The 20,462-nt window shown below is 64.8% G+C and overlaps 1 protein-coding gene across 3 annotated transcripts in view; it reads right to left on the bottom strand.

The window, feature by feature from the left end:
• Nucleotides 1-20,462, bottom strand: part of WWP2 (WW domain containing E3 ubiquitin protein ligase 2) — a 32,187-nt gene that overhangs the window by 9,791 nt on the left and 1,934 nt on the right. For all 3 annotated transcript variants that reach the window (XM_082769763.1, XM_082769764.1, XM_082769765.1), the window contains exons 3-10: nucleotides 20,149-20,296; nucleotides 19,795-19,913; nucleotides 15,785-15,922; nucleotides 14,748-14,844; nucleotides 11,216-11,355; nucleotides 8,596-8,803; nucleotides 4,238-4,327; nucleotides 2,244-2,418 (exon numbers count right to left, since the gene is read on the bottom strand). In XM_082769763.1, coding sequence (XP_082625889.1) covers nucleotides 2,244-2,418; nucleotides 4,238-4,327; nucleotides 8,596-8,803; nucleotides 11,216-11,355; nucleotides 14,748-14,844; nucleotides 15,785-15,922; nucleotides 19,795-19,913; nucleotides 20,149-20,296 — 1,115 coding nt within the window. The remainder of the gene's footprint in view (nucleotides 1-2,243; nucleotides 2,419-4,237; nucleotides 4,328-8,595; nucleotides 8,804-11,215; nucleotides 11,356-14,747; nucleotides 14,845-15,784; nucleotides 15,923-19,794; nucleotides 19,914-20,148; nucleotides 20,297-20,462) is intronic.

Here is a 20,462-nt window from a genome sequence, read left to right as displayed (position 1 = left end):
TGGGCCCGCAGCTCCCAAAGAACTGAAAAAACAAAAACAAAACAAAAAAGCAAACAACAAAAAAAAAACTCTTGCACACTCAGGGGGTGTTTTTTTTTTAAAAAAAAAAAAAAAAAAAAAAAAAGCACAAACCAAACAGAGGCTGGGGCGGCCAAGGGGGCGGCCGGGCAGGGGCCAGGCGCGGCGCAGGGCGAGGAGCGGGACCGCGCCGCAGCCTCCAGATGTGCGCGGCCGCTCGGCTCCCGCTGGCCCGGGCGACCATCCCCATCAGATACACCTCCAGCCTCCTCCAAGAACCACACACAAGAGGGAAAAAATATCGCAGGCCTTTCCAATGAAATCATTCCCACAAGCCCTGTCCACGCCCAGCGCTTCCTGGCGGGGCCCGCGGCCCCCCTCCTCCCCGGGCAGCGAGCGGGCTGCGGGATGCGCCGCACTGAGGGCACATTCATGCCTGCACAGACGGGCGGCTCCCCGAGCCCCCAGCCCCCCCGGCAGGTTGGGGGCCCCAGCACAAAGCACCTTTCTTCTGCCCCGGGCGGGCAGAGCCGGCGGCCGTCACCCCAGGCTGAAGCTGGGGGGTGCCGGCACAGCCCCCCCGACCCCGCTGGAGGTCCCCGGGGATGGAGGCACGGCCCCGACACCTGGGGTTCCAGGGGAGAGGGAGGCCTGCGAGCGCTTGTAATGGTTAAATAAGACACACGTTGTTACCAAGAGGCCTTTCCATTGCACCTCCTAAAAACCAGCCGCTGGAGAGGGGCCGGGGGTCCCGGCGGGGCCAGCCTGCAGCCCCCATGGGGACAGGACAGCCCCAGGCCTGGGCACTCGGGGTGCTGGGGGCTCCACACCCTCCCGGGATGGGCACCAGCCCCTGGGACCAGCCCAGCATGCTGGGGGATGCCCTGGGGTGTGCTGGGGACGGGGCAGCCCACGCCTCCTGGCTTCTTCTCTCGCCCCCTGCCCCACGCACAAGGAGAGGGGCGCAGGAGGCACCGCCCTGGCACGGCACAGCACAGCACAGCACGGCGTGTCTTGGGCAGCCTCCGCTCCCTCCCTACCCAGCCAGGCTGGCCAGAGACACAGCTGAGGCACGTCCAGAGGCATCACCTCACTGTGACCTAAAAATAACTAATTAAAACAAACAGGGCACAGAGACAAGAGCCCGGGGCAGAGCTCCAGGAGCCAGCCCTCCCGCAGCTCTCCGCAGCCCCCAGGAACAACCCTGGGCCAGAGAGACCCCCGGGCACGGGGGATGCTGCTCCCAGCCTGCTGCCTGCGTGCTGCCACAGGGACCCTGCCTGCAGCAGCCCCAGAGCTGGGCTCCCTGCAGGGGCTGTGCCACGAGGGCTCTGCATCGTCCAGGGGTGCGGCACCACTCAGCACCTCCTGTCCCCGCACGGAGCGCGGGTGGGTGCTGGAGATTGGAGGGCAACAAGAGGCAGGGAGCCCCTGGGGGAAGGAGGCACAGCAGAAGCCATCGCTGCTGGCAGGAGAAAGTTTGAAGCGAGGAGTACAATCGTTTCATCAGGCTAAATTTGGAGTGCGAGTCCCTCCCTCGGTGCTCTGCAGAGCCCAGCCAGGGCGAGTCGCGCGGCGCTGGAGCAGCTCCAGAGGCGGTGCTGGCAGTGAATTGAGCAGCGACAGGCTCAGAGCACGACTCGGCCTCGGTGGAAGCCCCCTCCTGCTGCCCCCACGCACAGCTCCCTCTGAGGGGCAGGAATCCATGAGGGCAGCCTCCCACAGCCCCTGCGGGGGCACAGCCCCAGGCCCAGCTCATGGGACTGACCACAACCTCTGCCTGCTTCCCCCTTGCAGAGACATCTGAGCTCCTCGCTGGGGCACCGAGCTCACCCTGGCAGCACTTCTGCAGGGTGCTGGGAGACCCCAGAGAGGAGCTCAGCCTCAGCAGGGAGCTGGATGCCCTGCGCTGCACACCCAGAGCTCCCCGGCCCTGCCAGCAGCTGGGTTCCACACCACGGTAAAACCCCACAAGGCACGGGGCTGGCTGACACCAGAGCACGGGGACATCGCCACCCAGGAGGTAGAAAGGCTCCAGAGGGGCTCAGCCTGCAATGCCAGCCATCAGCACAGCCCTGCCTATCAGGGGGTGCTCACCCAAACCACGAACAGGGGGAAAAAAAACAAGGGAAGCAGCAGCAGGGAGCTTGCAGAGCCCAGCAGCGCTCGTTCCTTGGGCCCTGGCAGCCCTGGGTGCAGCTCCTGCCGCAGCCCCCGGCCCTCACCTGGTACAGGAATCTTTGGCTGAACTGCTGCATGGCTCCTTGGAGCTGGTTTCGCTGGGACTGCCACTGCTCGTAGTTCCTGACGTACTCGGCCGTGGGGCGCTGCCACGTGGTGGTCCGGGTGTTGTGGTCCACGTAGTAGTAGCGGCCCCTCGGGTCCACGCGCTTCTCCCACCTGGAAGCACCATGGGGAGATGTCACAGGCTGTCCTCCCCTGGGACAGGGGCTCGCTGGGACCTTCCAGCCCTGCGTTAGGGCCTGATCCCTTCCACCTCCCAGGGACTCCACACCAAAGCGGTGCGCACACCTCCCCGCTTCCCCCAGCGCTCCTTCCCCTGCTGCTCGGAGCCCAAACACGGCACCAGGCTGCTCAAAAGCCCCTCAGGAGATCAGTGGCTGCCCCATGGAGCCCCTCCTGGCCACCACGGCACCAAAGGACATTGTGACAGCCAGCCCAAAGAGCTTCCACCCCGGCCTCAGCTCAGGCACCGTCCCAGTACTAACACGGGTGTGAAGGCACGGGGCCAGCAGAGCCCCAGGAAGGCTGGGAGGAACGGCAGAGGGCACCCAACGGGCTCCAACACAATCTCCCATTGCCCTGGCCATGCAGCCATGGCTTGAGCACACTGAGCTGCTGCCCCAGCACGTGCTGGAAGCACAACCGAGGAGCCTCGCTTGGGTCGCGAGGCACCCAACGCGCTGCCAAAGCCCCCTCACACTCCGTGTGGCTCAGCGGAGGATTCATGACCAAGTTCTGGCTCCCAGAAGCACTTCATGGGCTCAATGGGCTCTAGAAACACGGCAAAAAAAGCAGCTGACAGTCCTCCAGAGGCAGGCAGAGCTGCTGGGGCCCTGGCTCACCTATGGGGACTGACTTCCATTTCGTACTGCTGACCCCAGACACTGGCTCTCACGAGCTCGCACCACCCTTCTGCACGAGGGCTCCGCTCCCAACGCCAGGACAACCAATTTCATGGCTGAAGGGTTCCCTGGACAAGGTGAGCTCCACCACCAGGGAACACAACAGCCTGTGAGGACCTGAAGCAGCTCCCCACGCGGCTGGGAGGTGCTGAGAGGTAACACCAGGACACCTCAACATGGCCAGCCCCCGACAGCAGCGCTGGAGCTGCACAGCAGGAGGGGAGCACGCCCGGGGTGCTCCCAGAGCCACCTCCCAGGTAGCAGCCTCCCCCTTAACGCCAGAGGGATTTTAAGCCGCCAGGGGGTCAGAAAGCAGGAGGGGAGGCTGCGGAGATCACAGCCTGGCTGAAGGCATGGGGTGAGCACAGGAACTCAGAGGCTCCCGCGGAGGAAAACAGGCTGGGCTTGCACTTCACACTCACACGTTACACCGGCTGCTAGAGCACACTGCGCTCATTGAGCAAACTCAGCCCAGAGAACAACCACCAGCAGTGTGCCTGCGCTGCCTGCCCCTCCTGGAGCACAAAGAGGTGAGAATTCAACAGCCTCCTGCAAAGCACACGGACCCCAGGGTCACACGCAGCCTCTGTGACCTGAAGGCTGTTGACTCCTGCAGGTGAAGGACGGATCTCCCTGCACGAGTTCTGCAGGGCTCTTCCTGCAGCTCTCGGAGCCGAGCAGCATCTGCTGGAGAACGAGCAGAGCTGATGTGGCTACGAGGGTCAGGAGCCCCTGCGAGAGGCCAAGGTTCAGCTCTGGGTTTGGGGCACACGGCGCCCCCTTGTCATCCCAATTCAAGAGCCATCCGTTCCTCCAGGTGACTCGAGGCCTGTCCCCTCCCTGCTCCTGGTCCTCACGGGGACTTTGCAGGCGCCCATCTCAAAGGCTTTTTTCACCATTCCTCAAGGAAGAGCCTCCAGAGGAGGCAGGGCGTGCTTTCAGGCCGCTGAACACTCCTGCATCTCAGCCCGTTTCCTTTCAGGACTGAGGAAACCTCCCTCCCACCTCCCCTGCCTCGCACAGACTCCACGAAGGTGGGCAGCACGAGGCACTGCCTGCCCACGGCCCCTTACCCCGGCGGGAGCGGTCGTTCCCAGGTGGTGGTCTTGTTGTTGTGGTCCACGTAGTACACCCTGCCGTTCGGCAGCTCCCGCTGCTCCCACCTGGAAAAGACAATTACGGGACAGTCTGTAAGGGCTGGCACCGGCACCCAACCCCATGAGGTGCAGCCACCAAAGCTGGCGGTCCCCTGGTGTCGGACCACACCGTGCGTGGCTCCAGCAGGAGGGGACGTGGAGCATCTTCTGCTTCTACACCTCAAACCCAGCCCCAGCGGCCTCCCTGCGTGCTGCCCTGCGCCCAGCAGCCTGCCCCACGGAGCAGCGAGCAATTCCCAGACACCTTCTGAGCAAGGACACCCCGAGAGCTGCGGCTGGGGGCTCAGTAACCCCCCGAGCATTGCTCAGCCGCAGCGTTTAGGCTTTATTTAAAACCAAGCCCGACAGCAGCTATGGGCAGCAGTTACTGGGCCTGCTGCACAAAACCTGCGTGCTGAGAACCGGCCGAACTCGGGACATAATTTCCTGATCCCACAGAAAGGAGGGGGGTCGGTGTAAGATTTCACTCAGGCTCAGCTTCATGCCCCGCGAGTTTCTGATGTAGTTTTTGTTTAGCTTCCCTTAATGCCTCTGTAAAGGGGAGCCTTTGAGTTGGGGCTGGGAGTTTTCCTGGCAGCCGTGCTGCTGGCTGCTGACAGACCCCTCTCAGGAGCACCGCACCCACCCGGCGCTGGGCTGGGAGGCAGCCCCTCGGGGGAGCGGGCGCGATGGGGAGGCCTGGTGGCACACAGCGACACCAAACCCCCTCTTTGCCTCCATTCATTCATCCAAGTTTGCGCCCTGGCAAACGCGGAGCCTCCACAGAGCGCCGCGCTTCATCCTCCCCTCCGCGGCACAGGGCGAGCGCGCGGCTGCTGACAGATCAAGGGCTCTGCTGCCACGCTCCCGCTGCCCCGGCTCTCCCTCCCAGGCAGCCTTCAGTCTCAATTAATCATCACAAAAGCCCCAGGAAATTAACGTAGCAGCTTACTAGCTTCTGTTGCAACTCCCTGACGGCAGCTGAAGGAACGCGGCTGGCGCCCGGCGCTCGTGCCAGCGATGCTGCAGGCACCAACACCCAGCGCCAGGCCCCACACTGCCCCTGCCCACCCTCGAGCCCCCCAGGGTCAGATTCACACCAAGGGAGCTGTCACCGTGCGCTGCTGTGGCCACCCGGGGTCTCAGCAGCATTTCCAACCCCAGCTGAGGACCTGAACAGCCCCCAGGTCAGCGGGCAGAGACTGCCCCACATACCCGGACCGCTGGCTGCCTCCCTGCGGGCTTCCCCAAAAGAGTGGGCTCTGAGGACTTGGAAGTCCCTCATGACAAGTGGCTCAAGCCCCCAGGTGCTAATTCTGGGCTATGGAGATGAGAAATGGCACCACGAGGGCTCCTCCGAGGCAGGGGGAGTCTGGAGCCCTCGCAGATCCCGCTCTGGGCGCCCCCATGACTGCAGAGAGCTGTGCAGGACCGAGGATTGCTGCTGGTGGTGGCAGCAACGGGTGGCCACAATCCCTGTGTCACACTGCTGTGAACAGCCCACAAGCTCACGCACTCCTTGGAGCTCTGGAAGGTAAATCTGCCACGTGCTGCTCTGCCCTGCAACCTGGTGTTTCACTGCCACCAGCAGTACCGCAGGCAGCACGCTGCGCCCGCTGCCACCACCGCTGACAGAAGGAGCCCGGACACGGGGCACTAAGGACAGCCCGCGGCTGCCAGGGCACCTCGCCAGCTCCCCACGAGCCTCGGCCTCTCCGAGCAACCCACACACCCCCTACCAGGCGGGTTAGCAGAGCCCAGCGGGGCGAGCTCTCACCCCAGCACACGGCCACCACCAGCAGGACGCGCGTGGCGTGCCGGCAGCGCTGCGGGAGAGGCGAGCGACGCACGCGGGGAGCCACGGCTGGTGCGAAGCAGCAGGGCCGAGGCAACCCTGCAGTCCAAACAAAACGCCCTCCTTATGTAAGAAACCACAGCCCCGTGCCTTCTGCCAGGCAGCATAATGCGCCCCTTTGTGCGCGCGAGACGGGGCTGTGTACACAGCGCGGCAGCGGCCGCCTGTCCCCGCGCAGCATCGTCGCTGATAGGAACCAGATGCAGGAGCCAGCAGCTCTCCCGGCCCCTGTCGCTATCGGCCAGCTCAGGGACCCCATGGGACAGCCAGGACCCCGTGCTGGAGGCTTCAAGACACTCTGGCATCACAGACGCTCCCCAGACCTGCAGGGAAATGCGCGCTGCAGCAGCCGGGAGGGGGTGAGGAGGGCTCCGGGCACCGCTGGGGCTGGAATTATTCAGGACACTGTCCAGCATCCTCCGGCCCCCAAAACAGACTCCCAGTTGTCTGTGAGATGCCTCTGTGCCCACCACACCTGGTGCAGACGCTCAGAGGCAGCTCTGAGCACAACAAATAGCTCTGAATCCCCGCGTGAACCCAGCCGTGCCGGGCTGCCGGGCACACGGCGACCCCAAACGCAGGGCTGGGAGCTTGGGAGCTGCTCCTGCCCCTCCAGCAGCAGAGCACACATGCTCCCCCTGCTCCCACAGACAGAAGGAGACGCTCAGAGAACGAGTCTGCAGAAAGCACAGGTTCCTGGAGGCTTCTCAGAGGGGAGAGCGACACGACAGCTCCCCCGCAGCGGAGCAGGAGGCGGCTCTGCAGGGGACCCGAGCGGCTGCTCCCAGGGTGCAGGAGCTGGGCCAGCGAGGGGCTGTCCCGCACGGCGCTGCAGCAGCCTGGCTGTGTCTGCATCTGTCTGCATCCCTCCTGCCTGAGGCACTGCTGCCTGCCCTCAGCCAGCCCCATCCCCACGTCCCACACCGGGCCCCAAAGCACAGCAACACCCTGCTGCTGAGCCAGCCCCGGAGCGGCGTCTCCAGATCAGGCCCAGGGGATGCCCAGCAGCTCAGCCACACGTCCCCAGCCACTGCCCTGCTCTGTTTAGCTCTGTTCAGCCAGGGCAGACTCCGGCTGCTCTCAGGGGAAGGCTCGTGGCAGGGGAAGGCGGCTGGAGCCAGCTCTCTGCCCCCATCCCCTCTCACACCTCGCTGCTCGGCCACCACCCGACGGAGCGGGTCAGCAGCCACCAGGCAGCCCGGCACGAGCACGGAACTGGGACAGCACATGAGATGCTGCTGCTCCCTTCCCCGATACAGATCCTACGGGCAGGAGAGGCAGGGAGGGAAACTGGAGGTGCCAAAGGCAGCCTCCATCCACCTCGGGCAGGCAGAGGCAGGGAGAAGGAGCCCTCCCGCCTGTCTGGTAGGCGCAGAGAGGGGCACGAGCTGGAATAAAGACCTTTTCAGAGCACTGGACTTTTCCAGCTGCCTGGAAACAGGAAGCGCCCAGGCCCGAGAACAGTAACCCTCACACACCCCGCATAAAGGCACACTGAGCCGTTAACCCTAATTACCTGTGACTGACACACCAGCGAGGCCCTGACCTTCCAGGCATTGGCTTAGCCAAAGGAAAATAAACAGCTCCCTTCATACGAAACACAAGCCGTTCTCAGCCCCCCTCCACGGCTCTCCCCTTGCACTGGAAGGTGTCTGAAACGCGGGGCGGGGGGCTCAGCCTCGCCCCCGGCTGCCCGCAGCCCTGCTCAGCCAGCCCAGCTCCGCTCCCGGCTCCTTCCCCGTGCCCAGGAGGACGCAGAGCAGAGGGGAAACTCATCCCGGGTGTCCCCACAGCACTTGGCTGCACCTTCCACCACGCAGAGGGCTTTGAGGCTCTCGTTTCTCACTATCACCACCTGAGAACACCCCGGGGCCGCACCTAGTGACAATTCTCTCCCTGCTTCCTGGTGACACCAGGAGAGCCCACGACTTTCCTGACGTATTTGGGGCTGTTTGGTTGTGCCACCTTGAAACCAGGAGACAGACAGGCTGTGGGAGGATCCTGCCCACCTCCCTGCAACTGCAGCCATTGCCTGCAAGGTGCTCACGCAGTGCTGTTGGTGTAGTGCTTCCTTCTCTGATGTTCACACCTTTCCCGTGGAGCTCCCTGGAAATCCACTCTCATTCTCTCACGCATTTTCTCCTCGCTGCCTGGCAGCCAGCAGATCCTCCTGCACGTGCACGGGATGCTTCTGCCTCCCCTGGCAGCACGCCCTGCTCCTGCTCTGTGTGGAGATGCCTTCCCCTGCCTGTCCTCCCCCAAACCCCGTGGTGCAGCACAGCCCCATCCCACACCCTCCTCCTCCAGCACAGAGCAGTGCCCCCGCTTGCTCACCCACCTACCACCCTCCAGGGCTGCGCCTCCCTCCCGAGCCCCCCCTGAGGCTCTCGGCCACGAGAAGGCCACCCTCAGGAGCACAGCAGGACGCAGAGCTGCTTACCCCGGGGGCAGAGCATCCAGGGCCAGCACCGCTGCCCGGGTCTGTGGGGTGCCGGAGCCGGGCGCTGCCTCCTCGGGCTCCCCAGAGCTGCTCAGCGCAGGAGCCGCGGGGCCATCCGCCGTGCTCGGTGCCACCGGAGCTGTCGTGGTCGCTCCCGCAGCCGGCCTCTCCTCCTCCACGTCCGCAGCACCCGTCACGTCCCCGTTCACTGGAAGGGCAGAGAGCAGAGAGCTCAGCACCACCAGCAGCTGCCCCACGCAGCCACCACCACAGGGCTCTGATCCCCCTGAACCCTTCCCCACCTTTTGTCTCGAGACAAAAGCGGATAGATGCTGCTTCGTGTTTGTGCTCAGCACCTGCCCTGCTGCTTGCTGCGGACCTGAGCGCAGGGAGCAAGGAGCTCAGGGGCTGCTGGCAGCCCCCAGGCACTGCGAGGAGCTGAACGTTGCTGGATTACACTCAGCGTTTGAGAAGGGAAGGGGAAGAGACAGAATGACAATGAAAACTGATCAGGAGGAAAATGCAGACCCAAAAAACGACAGGTTTTGTTTGATGGTATGTATAAGCTAGCCAAAAACACAAGACCTGACAGGACAGAAGAGGATAAGTTCTGCCACAAGACATCCCAGCTTTGGTGGCAAAACGAGAGAATTAAAAACAAAACAGCACCAAATAACAGAAAAAAGGGACACAGACAGACAACAGTGCAGACCCCACAAACAGGAGGCTGGAGAGGTACGGACTCTGCAGGAGGGGCAGGCTGCTCAGCACGCTGCTGCTCTGCAGCTGGAGGGAAGCAGACACCCTCCTGCAGCACTGCAGTCCTGCTGCACAGCACCAGGCACTAAGGGAGCCCCTCAGGCAGCACCTACGGGCGATGGTTTCCAGGCCAGCAGGCTCGCAGCAGCTTCCATCAGTCCCCACGACTTGCTGGTGGGGTCTCTGACCGGTGCTCACTTCTAGCCAGCCTTGGAAGGGGGAATTTTAGAAGCTCCAGACACCTCCTGCCAATTTTATGTTAATCGACCTGCGGGATGACCCCGGTGAAGTTGGACTGATCTCAGGCCTGGTCATAACAGGGGAAAAACTGCTCCAAAGTCCACCTGATAAGGAAGGACTGCAGGGAGAACACGGCAGGGGCTGAACAGGGCAGAGAAAATGCCACAAAATGATTTCCTTTTACTCTCAGACGGAATTCCAGCCGGGAGCAGCAGACGTGATGGGGAAGCTCTTGCAGTCGCTCCCCAGCCGTGCACGGTAACGCCGGCAGAAGGCAGGGAGCTGGGAGCAGAGCGAGGCTGCTGGAGCCCCAAGCACCAAATCCTCGCTGGCAGCACTCGGGGCAGAGCCGGTGATGGGACACAGCAGCGAGGACAGCACAGCCGTAAGGCCACGGGGCAGGGAGATGCAGCTGGAGGCAAGCAAAGCCCAGGAGCAGAGCTGTGCCTGCAGGACAAAACGCTGCCCGCAGCCCCAGGACAGCAGGGCTGGGACAAGCCGCAGCTCGGGGAGGGCAGCACGGGCTGCAAGAGGCAGCTGAGACGTCACACTTCGCTCCAGCCCTCCACTCCTCCACCTCCCTCCCAAAATGGATTTTGGCAAAATTCAAATTACAGTGCTCCAGGTTTTTCCAATGAAGTGGAAAAAAAAAAAAAAAAATCCTCCTCCCCGGCTGAACAAAACATTTCCTTCTACCCGACACAAAGCACGCTGCTTTTCCTTCCAGGTCTCTGACAAAAGCAAAAGAAAGGACGGTGCTCTTTGGAAAAAAAAAACAAAAATAAAAACACCGCGTAGGGGCGTAGGAAAAGCCTGTGTCACTTCTGCTGCCCACCTCCAGCCCTACGGCACCGTCGCTGCTGTGCTCGCCCAGCACGTGGGACACCCGGACCTCCTCTGAGCCCACCCCAAGCACGTGCCAGGAGAGTGCCCCAGGGCTTCCAGGGGGCTTCCTCCAGCCCCAGCCGGCACTGCTCGAGCAGCTCCAGCAGAACCAGGGCAGAAAAGGCCACGAATTGCTCAGGGCTCATCGCCACACGCTCAGCGGGCCCGGTCCCTGCTTCACGAGGTGTTTATAGCCTTGTGGACAAGCCCAAGAAAAGCCAAGAGAAACTCTTCCTGAAATACTCCCTGGCACAACCAGCACAATTTTGAGTGGTGGGTTTCTGCCGCTTGATCTTCCCCTGCTCTTCCCCACTTTGCTGGGTAAAGAGCTCAAAATTATTTTCTCTGCAGGCCGATGGGCAAATCCAGCTGAAAGCTCACAACGCAGAGAAAAGCCCAGCCAGCTGTGGGGGCTGCTCTCACCATGGCATTAGTGCCACGGCTCTTCCAGGCCCCTCTAAAACTGCTGGATGCGGGCATTTCACATCAGGGAGACTCCAGAGAGGAGCCACGGGAATTATTCCAGGCAGACCAGGTCCCACCAGGGAGCTTGGTGGAGCTGCCAGGCTTCCCAAAATGAAATCGAGAGCTCCTTTGCGGGGAGGAAGCTCCCGGGCACTGCGAGACCCTTTATCTCAGCAGAAACCCATTTTCTCCCAACTAAGGCAGCCCCCAGCTCTGTGCACCCCCCGCCTGTAACCACAGGACTGGAGCAGAGACCCCCGAGCCCACTCACCCGTGCCGTTGGCGGTGCCGTTCATGGTGCTGGCGGGCGCCTGGCTCTTGGCCGGCTGCCGGTGCCGGCTCCTGGTGCTGGGACTTTGCTCCCCGCTCCCCGCGCCTTGCCGGGCTGCTGCAGCTGCGTGCCGGTGTGTCCTGCAGGGAAAAAACACGGGGTGAGCTCCTGCCGTCCCACCCAGCCGTGTCAGGGTCCCCCGGAGGAGAAATCTCGGAGCAGCCCTCGGTGCTGCTCGCCGCAGGTGCTCCATGTGCTGAGGATGAGCCCCGGGCACTGCTGGCAGCACCGTGCAGCCCCCCCCAGGCTGCTCCTTCCACACCCACGGCAGCAACCACGCGGCAGCACCTTCTGCAGTGGGCATCAGGGCAGTGAAACCGGCTCGAGGGCAGCCACAAGGCTCGCAGGTGGGGGTGCTGCCAGGACGGCCGCGGGCTCTGGCCCAGCAGGGAGCAAAGAGCTGAGGAGGGCAGCGGGGGGGAAACATCGCAGCAGGACCCCGACCCCGACCCCTCGCACAGGGATGCTCAGCAAGGGGAAGGGGAAAACCATCAGCAGGGCATCACACCGAGCACAGGCACCAGGAAAGGGGTGCGCTGAGGCAAAGCTCCACGGTGGATTTCTCAGCACTTGCTCCCCAATTCAGGGTGGCAAAGGGGCGACGAGCTTCCTTCCTCCCCCCATGCCGAGGGCAGGGGACAGGAGGCAGCGCCGGGGCCACGGCTCCACAGAGCGCTCGCGGCTGCAGCACGGAGGGCGAGGACCACAGGGCTCAGGACTCGCTTTGCCCCAGCCAACTTCTTGCCTTAAAAGGGCAAAACCTGCAAACTGTCCCCAGCCCAGGGCCGCGCCGAGCTGGGAGGGGACGGCAGCTTGGCAGGGGCAGGGCACGGCATCGCTCACGGCATCGCTCACGCCACCCGCGCCAGCCCCAGCCAGCCCTCGGTGCCTCCCGGCTGCTCCTCGGGGAGCGGCTCACAATGACACCGGGCAGAGGAAGGGCTGGGAGCGGGAGGAGACTTGGGAAAGGAGAAGACGACTGTTGAAAATAGATCAGATAAGGGCCAGGGAGCCCAGCAGCCGGTGCTGCTGAAGCCACCCTGATCAGCCGCCTCTCCCAGGAGCTCTCCCACCCCCTCGCTGCCCTCCTGGGGCACTGCTGCCGTGGTGCTCGCAGCCCCGGGGCACAGCACCCAGCCTGGGTTTTGGGACCCAGCTCCCCGCGGGGAGCGGTGCTGAGGCAGGGGATGGTCCCGTCCCTGCCCTTCTGGGTGCAGATGAGCTCAGAGCTGCCTGGGGAGTTTTTAGAAACCCAAACAGGATGTGTCCGTGCTGCCAGCCGGCCGCACGGCATTACCAGGCCTGAATTAGCCCGCCTGCCACCCGGCCCAGCCCTCCTACGAGCGCTCCCATCTGGGCATTGTCTTTTAATAGACGCGTGGAAACAAACCCAGCGGGGCCACGTGACAGCGGCCGGACTGGGAACACGCTGCTCTTAAAATAGGAGCGGGGAAAAAACAAGGCAGGGCACGGATGGGAACGGGCTCCGGCAGCAGTGCCAACGGGGAGGAGGTGGGGGGCAGGGGCAGCCCCCTCCCCGGTGGGGGGCACCTTGGCCACTGCCCCATGCCGAGGAGGGCAGCGGTGTCAGCGGGGTGCCAGCAGCCCCTCAGCTGCCCCTTTCTGCCAAGGCAGAGCCCCCTCCGCCTTGCTGGGCCGGACCAGCAGCACGGTGCTCAGCTCTGAAACCCCAAATTCGTGTAGTGTTTGTCCCCGTGGCCCTACACCCTGCTCAGTGCTCGCGGTGGAGATGGGCTGAGCGAGGCAGAGGTGCTCCTGCTGCCCGCCCTCGGGGATGCTCGTGCCCAGTGCTGGCTGAGCCGGGAGGTTTGGAGGTGCCCATCCCGATGCAGCCAGCTGGCTGGGTTTGCACAGGCTGGTGACAAGTGACAGCCACGTTTCTCAGGCCACAGCCAGATCGCAGCCCCTGACATGGCTCAGCAGCCCGAGCCTCCCCACAGCACACACCCGGCCGCGTCGCTCCGCGCTGTACAAGAGCCCCCTGTGGCCACCAGCGAACAAACGGGGATTGTGGCAGCGAGCGGGGCACCCACGGCACCAGCGCTCAGCCAGGGACCTCGGGGCTGTGTTTGCTCTCTGCGCGGAGGGCTGTGGAATTTCACACCCCGCCACCAAGATTAGCAGCAACTCCCAAGATGACATTTGTTCAGGAGAAGAAAGAGAAGCCCTGATCAAGCAGTTTCCCTCGAGGGGACAGTGTGGAAAGAGCTGAGGAGCGAAGAATGACCCTTTTCTTTCCATCCTGCCTGCGAGCCAGCGTGCCAGCATCCATCACCAGGCCCATGAAAATAAACTCAGCTCTGCATATAAACACAGCAAACATCAAACGGCGCTCCCGAGCGCAAAGGGACCCTCCGGAGAGGGCAGCTGCCTCCGCGCTGGGTACAAACAGCCACGCTTCGCCCCCAGTGCCACAGCCAGCTGGGGGCTGGGTCCGGAACAGCCCCAACCTCAGGTGAGTCCAGGCTGAGTCAAAAACCAGCACGGACGCCTCCTGCACCAGAGCAGCCGCGGGGTTTGTCGTGGTTGGGAGCGACCAGAGCTGGGAGGCTCTGAAGGCCAGACCAGGCTGAGCAGCACGACCTGGGGCTTTCTTTAGGGGCTTTCTTAGGGATCTCTGGCCCTCCGGATAGCTGCCACGTGGCTGCAGGACCAGCTCCTGGCAGGACAGCGAGCAGCATCCTGCCTGTGGGAAGGGTCAGAGCCCACAGCAGGGACCAGGGGCAGCTACAGCAGAAGGGCCCAGGCTGCCTTCAGCAATCTGCCCCCACTCAAACCCACGGTACTGAAGGACCAGGTAACTTCTCAGAGCTAAAAACACTTCTGTTCACTCCTCTCCTGTCCGTGCCCGGCAGATGCAGGAGGAGCAGAAGGGCTCAAGGCGTGGGGCGTGCAGCTGAGGCTGCTCCTGCACCTGGCGCCCGCGGGGCACTCGGAGCCTGCGCTCGGGCAGGCTGCAGGCTCCCCTGCTGCAGGCACGCTCCTAACAGGACATCTGTAGGGGCTGCTGGGCCACTGCCACGCTCTGGAAATATAAATAGGTGTTAAATTCAACTCCATGTTGACAGCGTGACACGTCTCTCAATAACCACAGCTCCAAAAGGAGCAGCTCCGAGCCGCTCCAGCCCAGCGAGGAGGCAGCGAAGGGCTGCGTGCCAGGCGCAGGATGGCCCGCTGCCCGAGCGTCTCATTTCCCTTGGAAGCGGCTGCTATTTCCCCGCAGCCCTGCTCGCTTTGCTTCTCCTGCTCTCCGTGGACCTTCCGAAGCATCCCCTGTGCCCACCAGCACAGCATCGTGCTCCCCAGCCTGAGGTGTGCTGCTCCCCGCCGCCCCCGGCAGCCGTCTGGGGGTGCACAGCAAGGCTGGGCCCCCCCCGGTTCACCCCGGTGCCCGCAGCCCTGCCCGCACAGCCCCGCTGTGCCACTCCTGCTGGCAGCAAAGGGCCCTCACCTCGATCTGCTCCCAAAGCAGTTTGTAGCAGGGGGCTGCTGTCTGCTCTCCGTGGCCGCAGCCATGCTGCTGGGGTCCCGTCCGGGCACCTGGGACCCTGAAAGGTTGAAGGAGAAGGGGGTGAAGGAAACAATCACAGCACCCCCTAGTTCTACCCTCCTCCCTCCCTTCCTTCCCACCAGAAAGGAGACCCAAAAGCACAATTTACTACAGGACAGAGCAGCCAGCATGCTACACTGCAGGACGCTGCCAGCTCTGCCGTGGGGACACCGCTGCCCTATAGACCCCCGCCCAGGACAGCAGCCCACCACAGGTGCCTGCACAGCACCTTTACACCTCCCAGCACGCATTTCCCAAGTGGTGAGCGAGCAGAGCAGCACCCCTGGGGGCTGGCTGCTCCCCCACGGCTCTCTCCACAAGAGCTCTCCTCAGCCACCACCGCACAGAGGCACTGCCCGTCCCACACAGCACCCCCGGCCCCGAGCACGGCGCTGGGGGAGGCCAGCATGGGGCTGAGCTGAGCTGCCAGCACCACAGGAGCCTCGTGCACGGCTCCCACATTTCACAGCCTGGTCTCCCAGCAAGGAAGGGAAGGAGCAGAGGGAGCACAGCGCAACAAACGCTGCCCGGAATGGGCCGAACGCTTCTCTGCTCGCTCCCTGGGAAGCCCCAAGCAGACAGACGGCTGTCCCTGCACGGGAGCCCTTTTCGGAGCAGTTTGGCAAATCCAGCAGCTGTCTGCCCAGCAAAGGGCAAGCTCTGGAAGGGGCTGAGCCACTTGGGTGCCTGGCAGAGGGCCCCCCCTCACACCAAGGGAGGCAGGCGTGATGCCATCGAGGCCCCCGCTCCCGTCCTGCCACACGTCCACCCCCACGGGAGCGGGGCTGGGCAGCACCGGGGCCTTACCTGGGGGAGGAGGAGCTGCTGGCACCCCAGAATTTGCTCGGTGGTGCTGGGGGCCCCGCTCCTGTCCCTCCCGGGGCTCAGCGCCTCGTGCACGGAGCCGCCGCGCGCACGCGGAGCTGGGCGGCACTCACCCTCCGTCACGGCGCTGCCATTAGGCAGGCTGCCCAGATCAACAGCGGGCCCGTCCAGGAAAATCGTCAGCTCTCCGCCGGAGACAACGCTGCCTTTGTTCTCCGTCTGCAGGTTCAGGGTCAGCTGCCTGTTCTCCACTGGGGGAGACGAGGGGACAGAGAAAAGACCCGGCAGTCACCGCCCGGCTGCCCCCCGGGACAGCACCTCTGGTCCCCCAGCGGGGCCAGGCCCTCCCCACACCCCAAAGGACACTGTGCCCGCTCCCCCCAGGGGCAGTCATCCCCTGAGCACTGCAGCGTTGGTCCCACACCTACCCACACCCCGCAGGGCCATCAGGGGACAGCCACACAGCGCCACTGCCTGCTCCTGGAGCCGCCGGTGGCAGAGCCGGGCCCCCAGCCCCCCGCGAGGGGCCGCAGCCTCCCCGGGGCCCTGCTGTGGGGCAGCCCAGGCCACAGCGCTCACACCTCCAGAGCTGGGGCTGCAGGGGAGGAAAGCCGAGGATCTGAGTGGTTTGGTGCAAAGCACGGGGCAGGAAGGGTCCTGCTGGGCAGCACCAGCGGGCACCTGGGGCACAGAGCAGGCTGGCAGCTACGTGCCGAGGTGCCCGAAACCCCGGCCCAGGCAGCACCCTTCAGAATCACTCTTCTTCCTACCTGGAAAACCACGATAAGCAGCAAAAGAAAACCCCGGGCGCATCCCTGTCCACAGCCCCACACATCACCAAGCATGCCTGGCACAGGGGGCTGCCCCAAAGCACCCAAAAACCGGCTACAGTGGGGTTTGGGGCTGCAGGGGCTGCTCGCACACCTCCCACAGCCCCCGACCCCAGAGCCACGTCCCTGGGGGCAGCAGGAGCACAGCGGGACCCTCACTGCCGCGGGCAGGCAGGGCTCCTGCTCAAGCACAGCCATGCCCCGCAGGAGCCAGCGGGACCGAAACACCCAGCTCTGCCGCACGGGGCCAGAAAAATTTGGCTGCCCCGAGCCGGGCCAGCAGCCCAGACGCTTCCTGACTCATTTGCTCAAATAATATTTTTATTATACACGGCTTGCTCACGACACAACGGCACCATTTTTTAGCAACCTGCTTTGCCCCGGCCCGCCGCGGGGACGGGGTGCGGTGCCTGCCCACGGGGGCAGGGGGGGAGCAGGGGGGGGAGCAGGCTCCCCACGGACCCCCCGGCCCGGCCCCAGCTCCTGCCATCCCTCCCTGCCCGCGGCTGCTCCTCCCCTGCTGGCCACATGCAGCTGGGAGGGGACACGAAGGGGACAGGGAAGGGGTCCTGGGACCCGCTGGGCGCGGTGCCACCAGCCGTGCAGCCCCAGCCCTCCCAGTACCAAGCTGCTGTGCCCCCTGGGGGACTCGGAGGTCCCCAGTGAAGCCAAGTTGGCACAAACTGGTGGCAAAGGGCTGCCCGCAGGCACAGGGACAGCTCCAGGCTGCCTCCAGCCCCGAGGCAGCAGAGCCACCAAAGCCACACACGGGCTGTGGCCGGCTGCTGCCACCTGGAAGCTGCTGCCACCCCCCTCTGCCACCTCTCCCAGCTCACCGCCACCCCGGGGGCACCACAAACCTCCAGCCTCTCTCCTCCAAGAGGTCCCAGCCACGGTGGGCGTCCAACAGCCCCCCAAAACCAGCACCTGGGGGCTGCGGTGGAGACAGGGACGAAGGACGATTTGTGCCAGCACCTCGGGGGTCCTGTCCCCGGTGCCCAGAGCAGGATGGGCTCACGGGGGCACAGCATGGGGGCTGGAGCCCCACGCTGCCCCACGCTGCCCCTCGCTCCCCAGCAGGGGCTTCCTGCCCAAGGCTGCCCGCACAAAGGTGTTATTCTCCGCGCCTCCAGGGGCAGCCGCTCCCACAGCCCGCGTTAAGAGCCCGACACAGGAGATGCTACTGAGCGCAGCCAAAAGCCAGAACAAACCCAGGGCCTGTTCCTCCCGGCTGCCCCGCGCCGGAGGAATGTGCCTGCTCCCGGGGCCGCGCGGAAGCGGCGCCCGCACCCGCCGGGGGTCCCCCCGTGAGCGCCCCGCCGGAGCCGCACAAGCCCCCATTGTGCGGGCTCCCAGCCCGGGGGGGGGGGCGGCGGCGGCAGGGGAGCGAGGCCGAGGTGGCTCCGAGCAGAGGAGGCGAACACGAGCCTCCCCCCGGCCTCCTTCTCCCCCCTCCGCACCCCCTTCGGCTGTTCTTAAAGAAAATAAACACGGGCAGAACCTTCCATTCACTGTCCCCGTCCGGCGCGCGGGACGCACAAAGGGACATTGCTGCTGCACCAACAGAGGGTCCCCTTTGGGCCGAGCACAAAGGCTGCCTGTGTCCCGCCGGCAGGCAGCGGGGCAGAGGGATTATTAGGATTTTGGGAGGGGGCCGGGGGCGATGTGGTCCTGAATAAGGTCTCAGTTCGGCTGCTCGCAGCGCCCCGCGCAGCCCCGGAGCTCCCACCCGGAGGATTTACAGCCCCACATAACCCCAGCAGCAAGCCCCAAGCGGCTCCAAGTGGTGCCCGAGCCCCCCAGGAGCTCCAGGAGCTGCACCCCCTGCTGCGGGTCCCAGCACAGGGAGGGAACACCCTGGCCGTGGTGGCTCCCTCTCCTCGCAGGCAGACGGAAAGCCTTCCAGCCAGCCAGCCGCATGGACAGACGGGCAGACAGCCCACACTCCCCACCCTCCTGGCTCCTAACCCCCCCATGCAGTCCCTCGGAGCCCCCAGGGCCCAGCAGGAGGGGGCTCACAAGGGTTTGTGTGAGCCTGCAGCCCCAGCAGGGACCCCAGGCTGCGGCCACAGTGCCCTGGGAAGAAACCCGTGGAAAAGAAACCTTCCACGGCTGTCCTCGGAGCAGGGAGGGCGCAGGGGTTTGGGGAGGGACAATCTCTACGCTCCCCGGATAAATGGCACCCCCCGAGGAACAGGAGCTCCCCAGGGCTCTCCCCGCTGCTGAGCTCCTTTTCCAGGCGCCCTGAGCTGAGGCTCTCCCACCTGAGGTGCCTGAGAGCAATTCCTAAAGCTGCGGGAACAGGGGGCTGCAGCCACGCTCCCCTATCAGCACCTCACAGAAAGCCTCACGGAACCCACAGCCAGGAGAGAAATCGGGTCCCCGAGGGGCAGGGGGCACCCGGGCTGCAGCAGGGTGTGCAGCCCTGCAGGGCGTCGGGTCCCAGCAGTGAGCAGAGGAGGAGGAAGAGGAAGAAGAGGAGGAAGAGGAGGAGGAGGAGATGTGGGGCTGGGGCGGCAGCTCCCCGGCAGGGCAGCCCTGCAGCTTTAAGAGTCCTCCCTCCCGGCCCGCGGTGTCAGGGAAAAATGTGACAGGTTTTTTCTGGTGCCCGGCAGGCAGCAGGCAGAGCAGGCAGAGCAGCCAGCTCCTTTTCCACTCGGTTTCCACACAGCCCCCCCGGGGACGCCCGCTCATGAAAGAGCCGATTGTGCCCGGCCGCAGGCAGGTAGGGCGGGGGCAGCTCCAGCACGGCCGGGGAGGGGGGGGAAAAAAAGTGATCAGGAGCATGCCCGGGGCTGGGCCCCACCACGGGCAGTGCCCCAGGCAGGATGAGCCCCCCCTGAAAAGGGGACCCCCGGCTCTGCCACCCCCAGGGCAGGACGGGGCCGGGACCCCCCCATTTGGGCAGGGCAGGGCCCGAGCCCGCCTCATAGCGCACCATGGCCGTGTTTTGGGAGCAGGGAACTCGGCTTGAAGGGGCAGAGCGAGCCCCCTCCAGCCCTGGGGCTGCTGCCAGGGCCTGGCCCTGAACGGCCGCCTTTATCTGGGGGCTGCCACGGCCACCCCCTGCTGTCTGCACGTGGCAGCGGGGAGCAGAGGGGTTGGGGTCCCCCAAAAGCTGTGTGGGGCTGGCTACCAGCACACCCAGCACCCAAGGGCACCGTGTTCCCTCGTGAGGCTGAGCCCCTCGAGGCAGGGGGGGGCTGCAGGAGGCACACGGAGCATGGGGGGACCCCGACCCCGCATGGGGACAGACAGGACACGACACGGAGGCGGTTTGGGGCTGGACGTACGTTTCCCACCGCTCTTGAGCAGGTTCCAGAGGCTGACGGAGGCGGTGCCCAGCAGCTCGTTCCTCAGCGTGTGGCAGCTCCACACCTTCAGGTCCAGGTGGCTCTGCGCCGTGACGTTCCTGGGGAGGGGGGGGACACCAAGACCGGGGCCATGGCTGCGAGGCCATTTCACCCCGCTCAGCGAGGGGCAGCAGGAGGGGGCAGGCGAGGAGGGGGCGACAGCAACTCCCCCACCCCCAGGGCTGGCCCTCACATGGACGCCCAAGCAGCCAGGAGCCGTGGGGGTCCCCACAACGCCTGTACCGGGGATTGGGGGGACCCCCAGCCCCGCGGTGGGGGCTGGCAGGGACTTACAGGACGAGGATCTCGTTCCAGAACAGCTCCGAGCTCCCCATCTGCTTCCCCGTCTTCTTGGTCTCGCTGGGCAGCCCGTCCCCCGCCACCTCCACGTAGCAGCTCAGCCGCGGCTGCCGGCTCTGGGCCTTGGGCTTCACCGACACCACTGGGCAGGGACGGCACCGGGCAGGGTCAGCACGGGGCAGGGAGCCCCCCCCACGGCCCCTGCACCCCATCCCTGCCCGGGGGGCTCAGGGGGCAGCTGGCAGCACTGTGCAGAGCCCGCCCTGCTCGCTGCCTTCCCCCAGCCCCATATTTCACCCACCCCATGG

This window comes from Aythya marila, assembly GCF_965140915.1.
Source record: "Aythya marila genome assembly, chromosome: 12".
Taxonomy (NCBI): domain Eukaryota; kingdom Metazoa; phylum Chordata; class Aves; order Anseriformes; family Anatidae; genus Aythya; species Aythya marila.
This window is presented reverse-complemented; position numbering and strand designations above follow the sequence as displayed.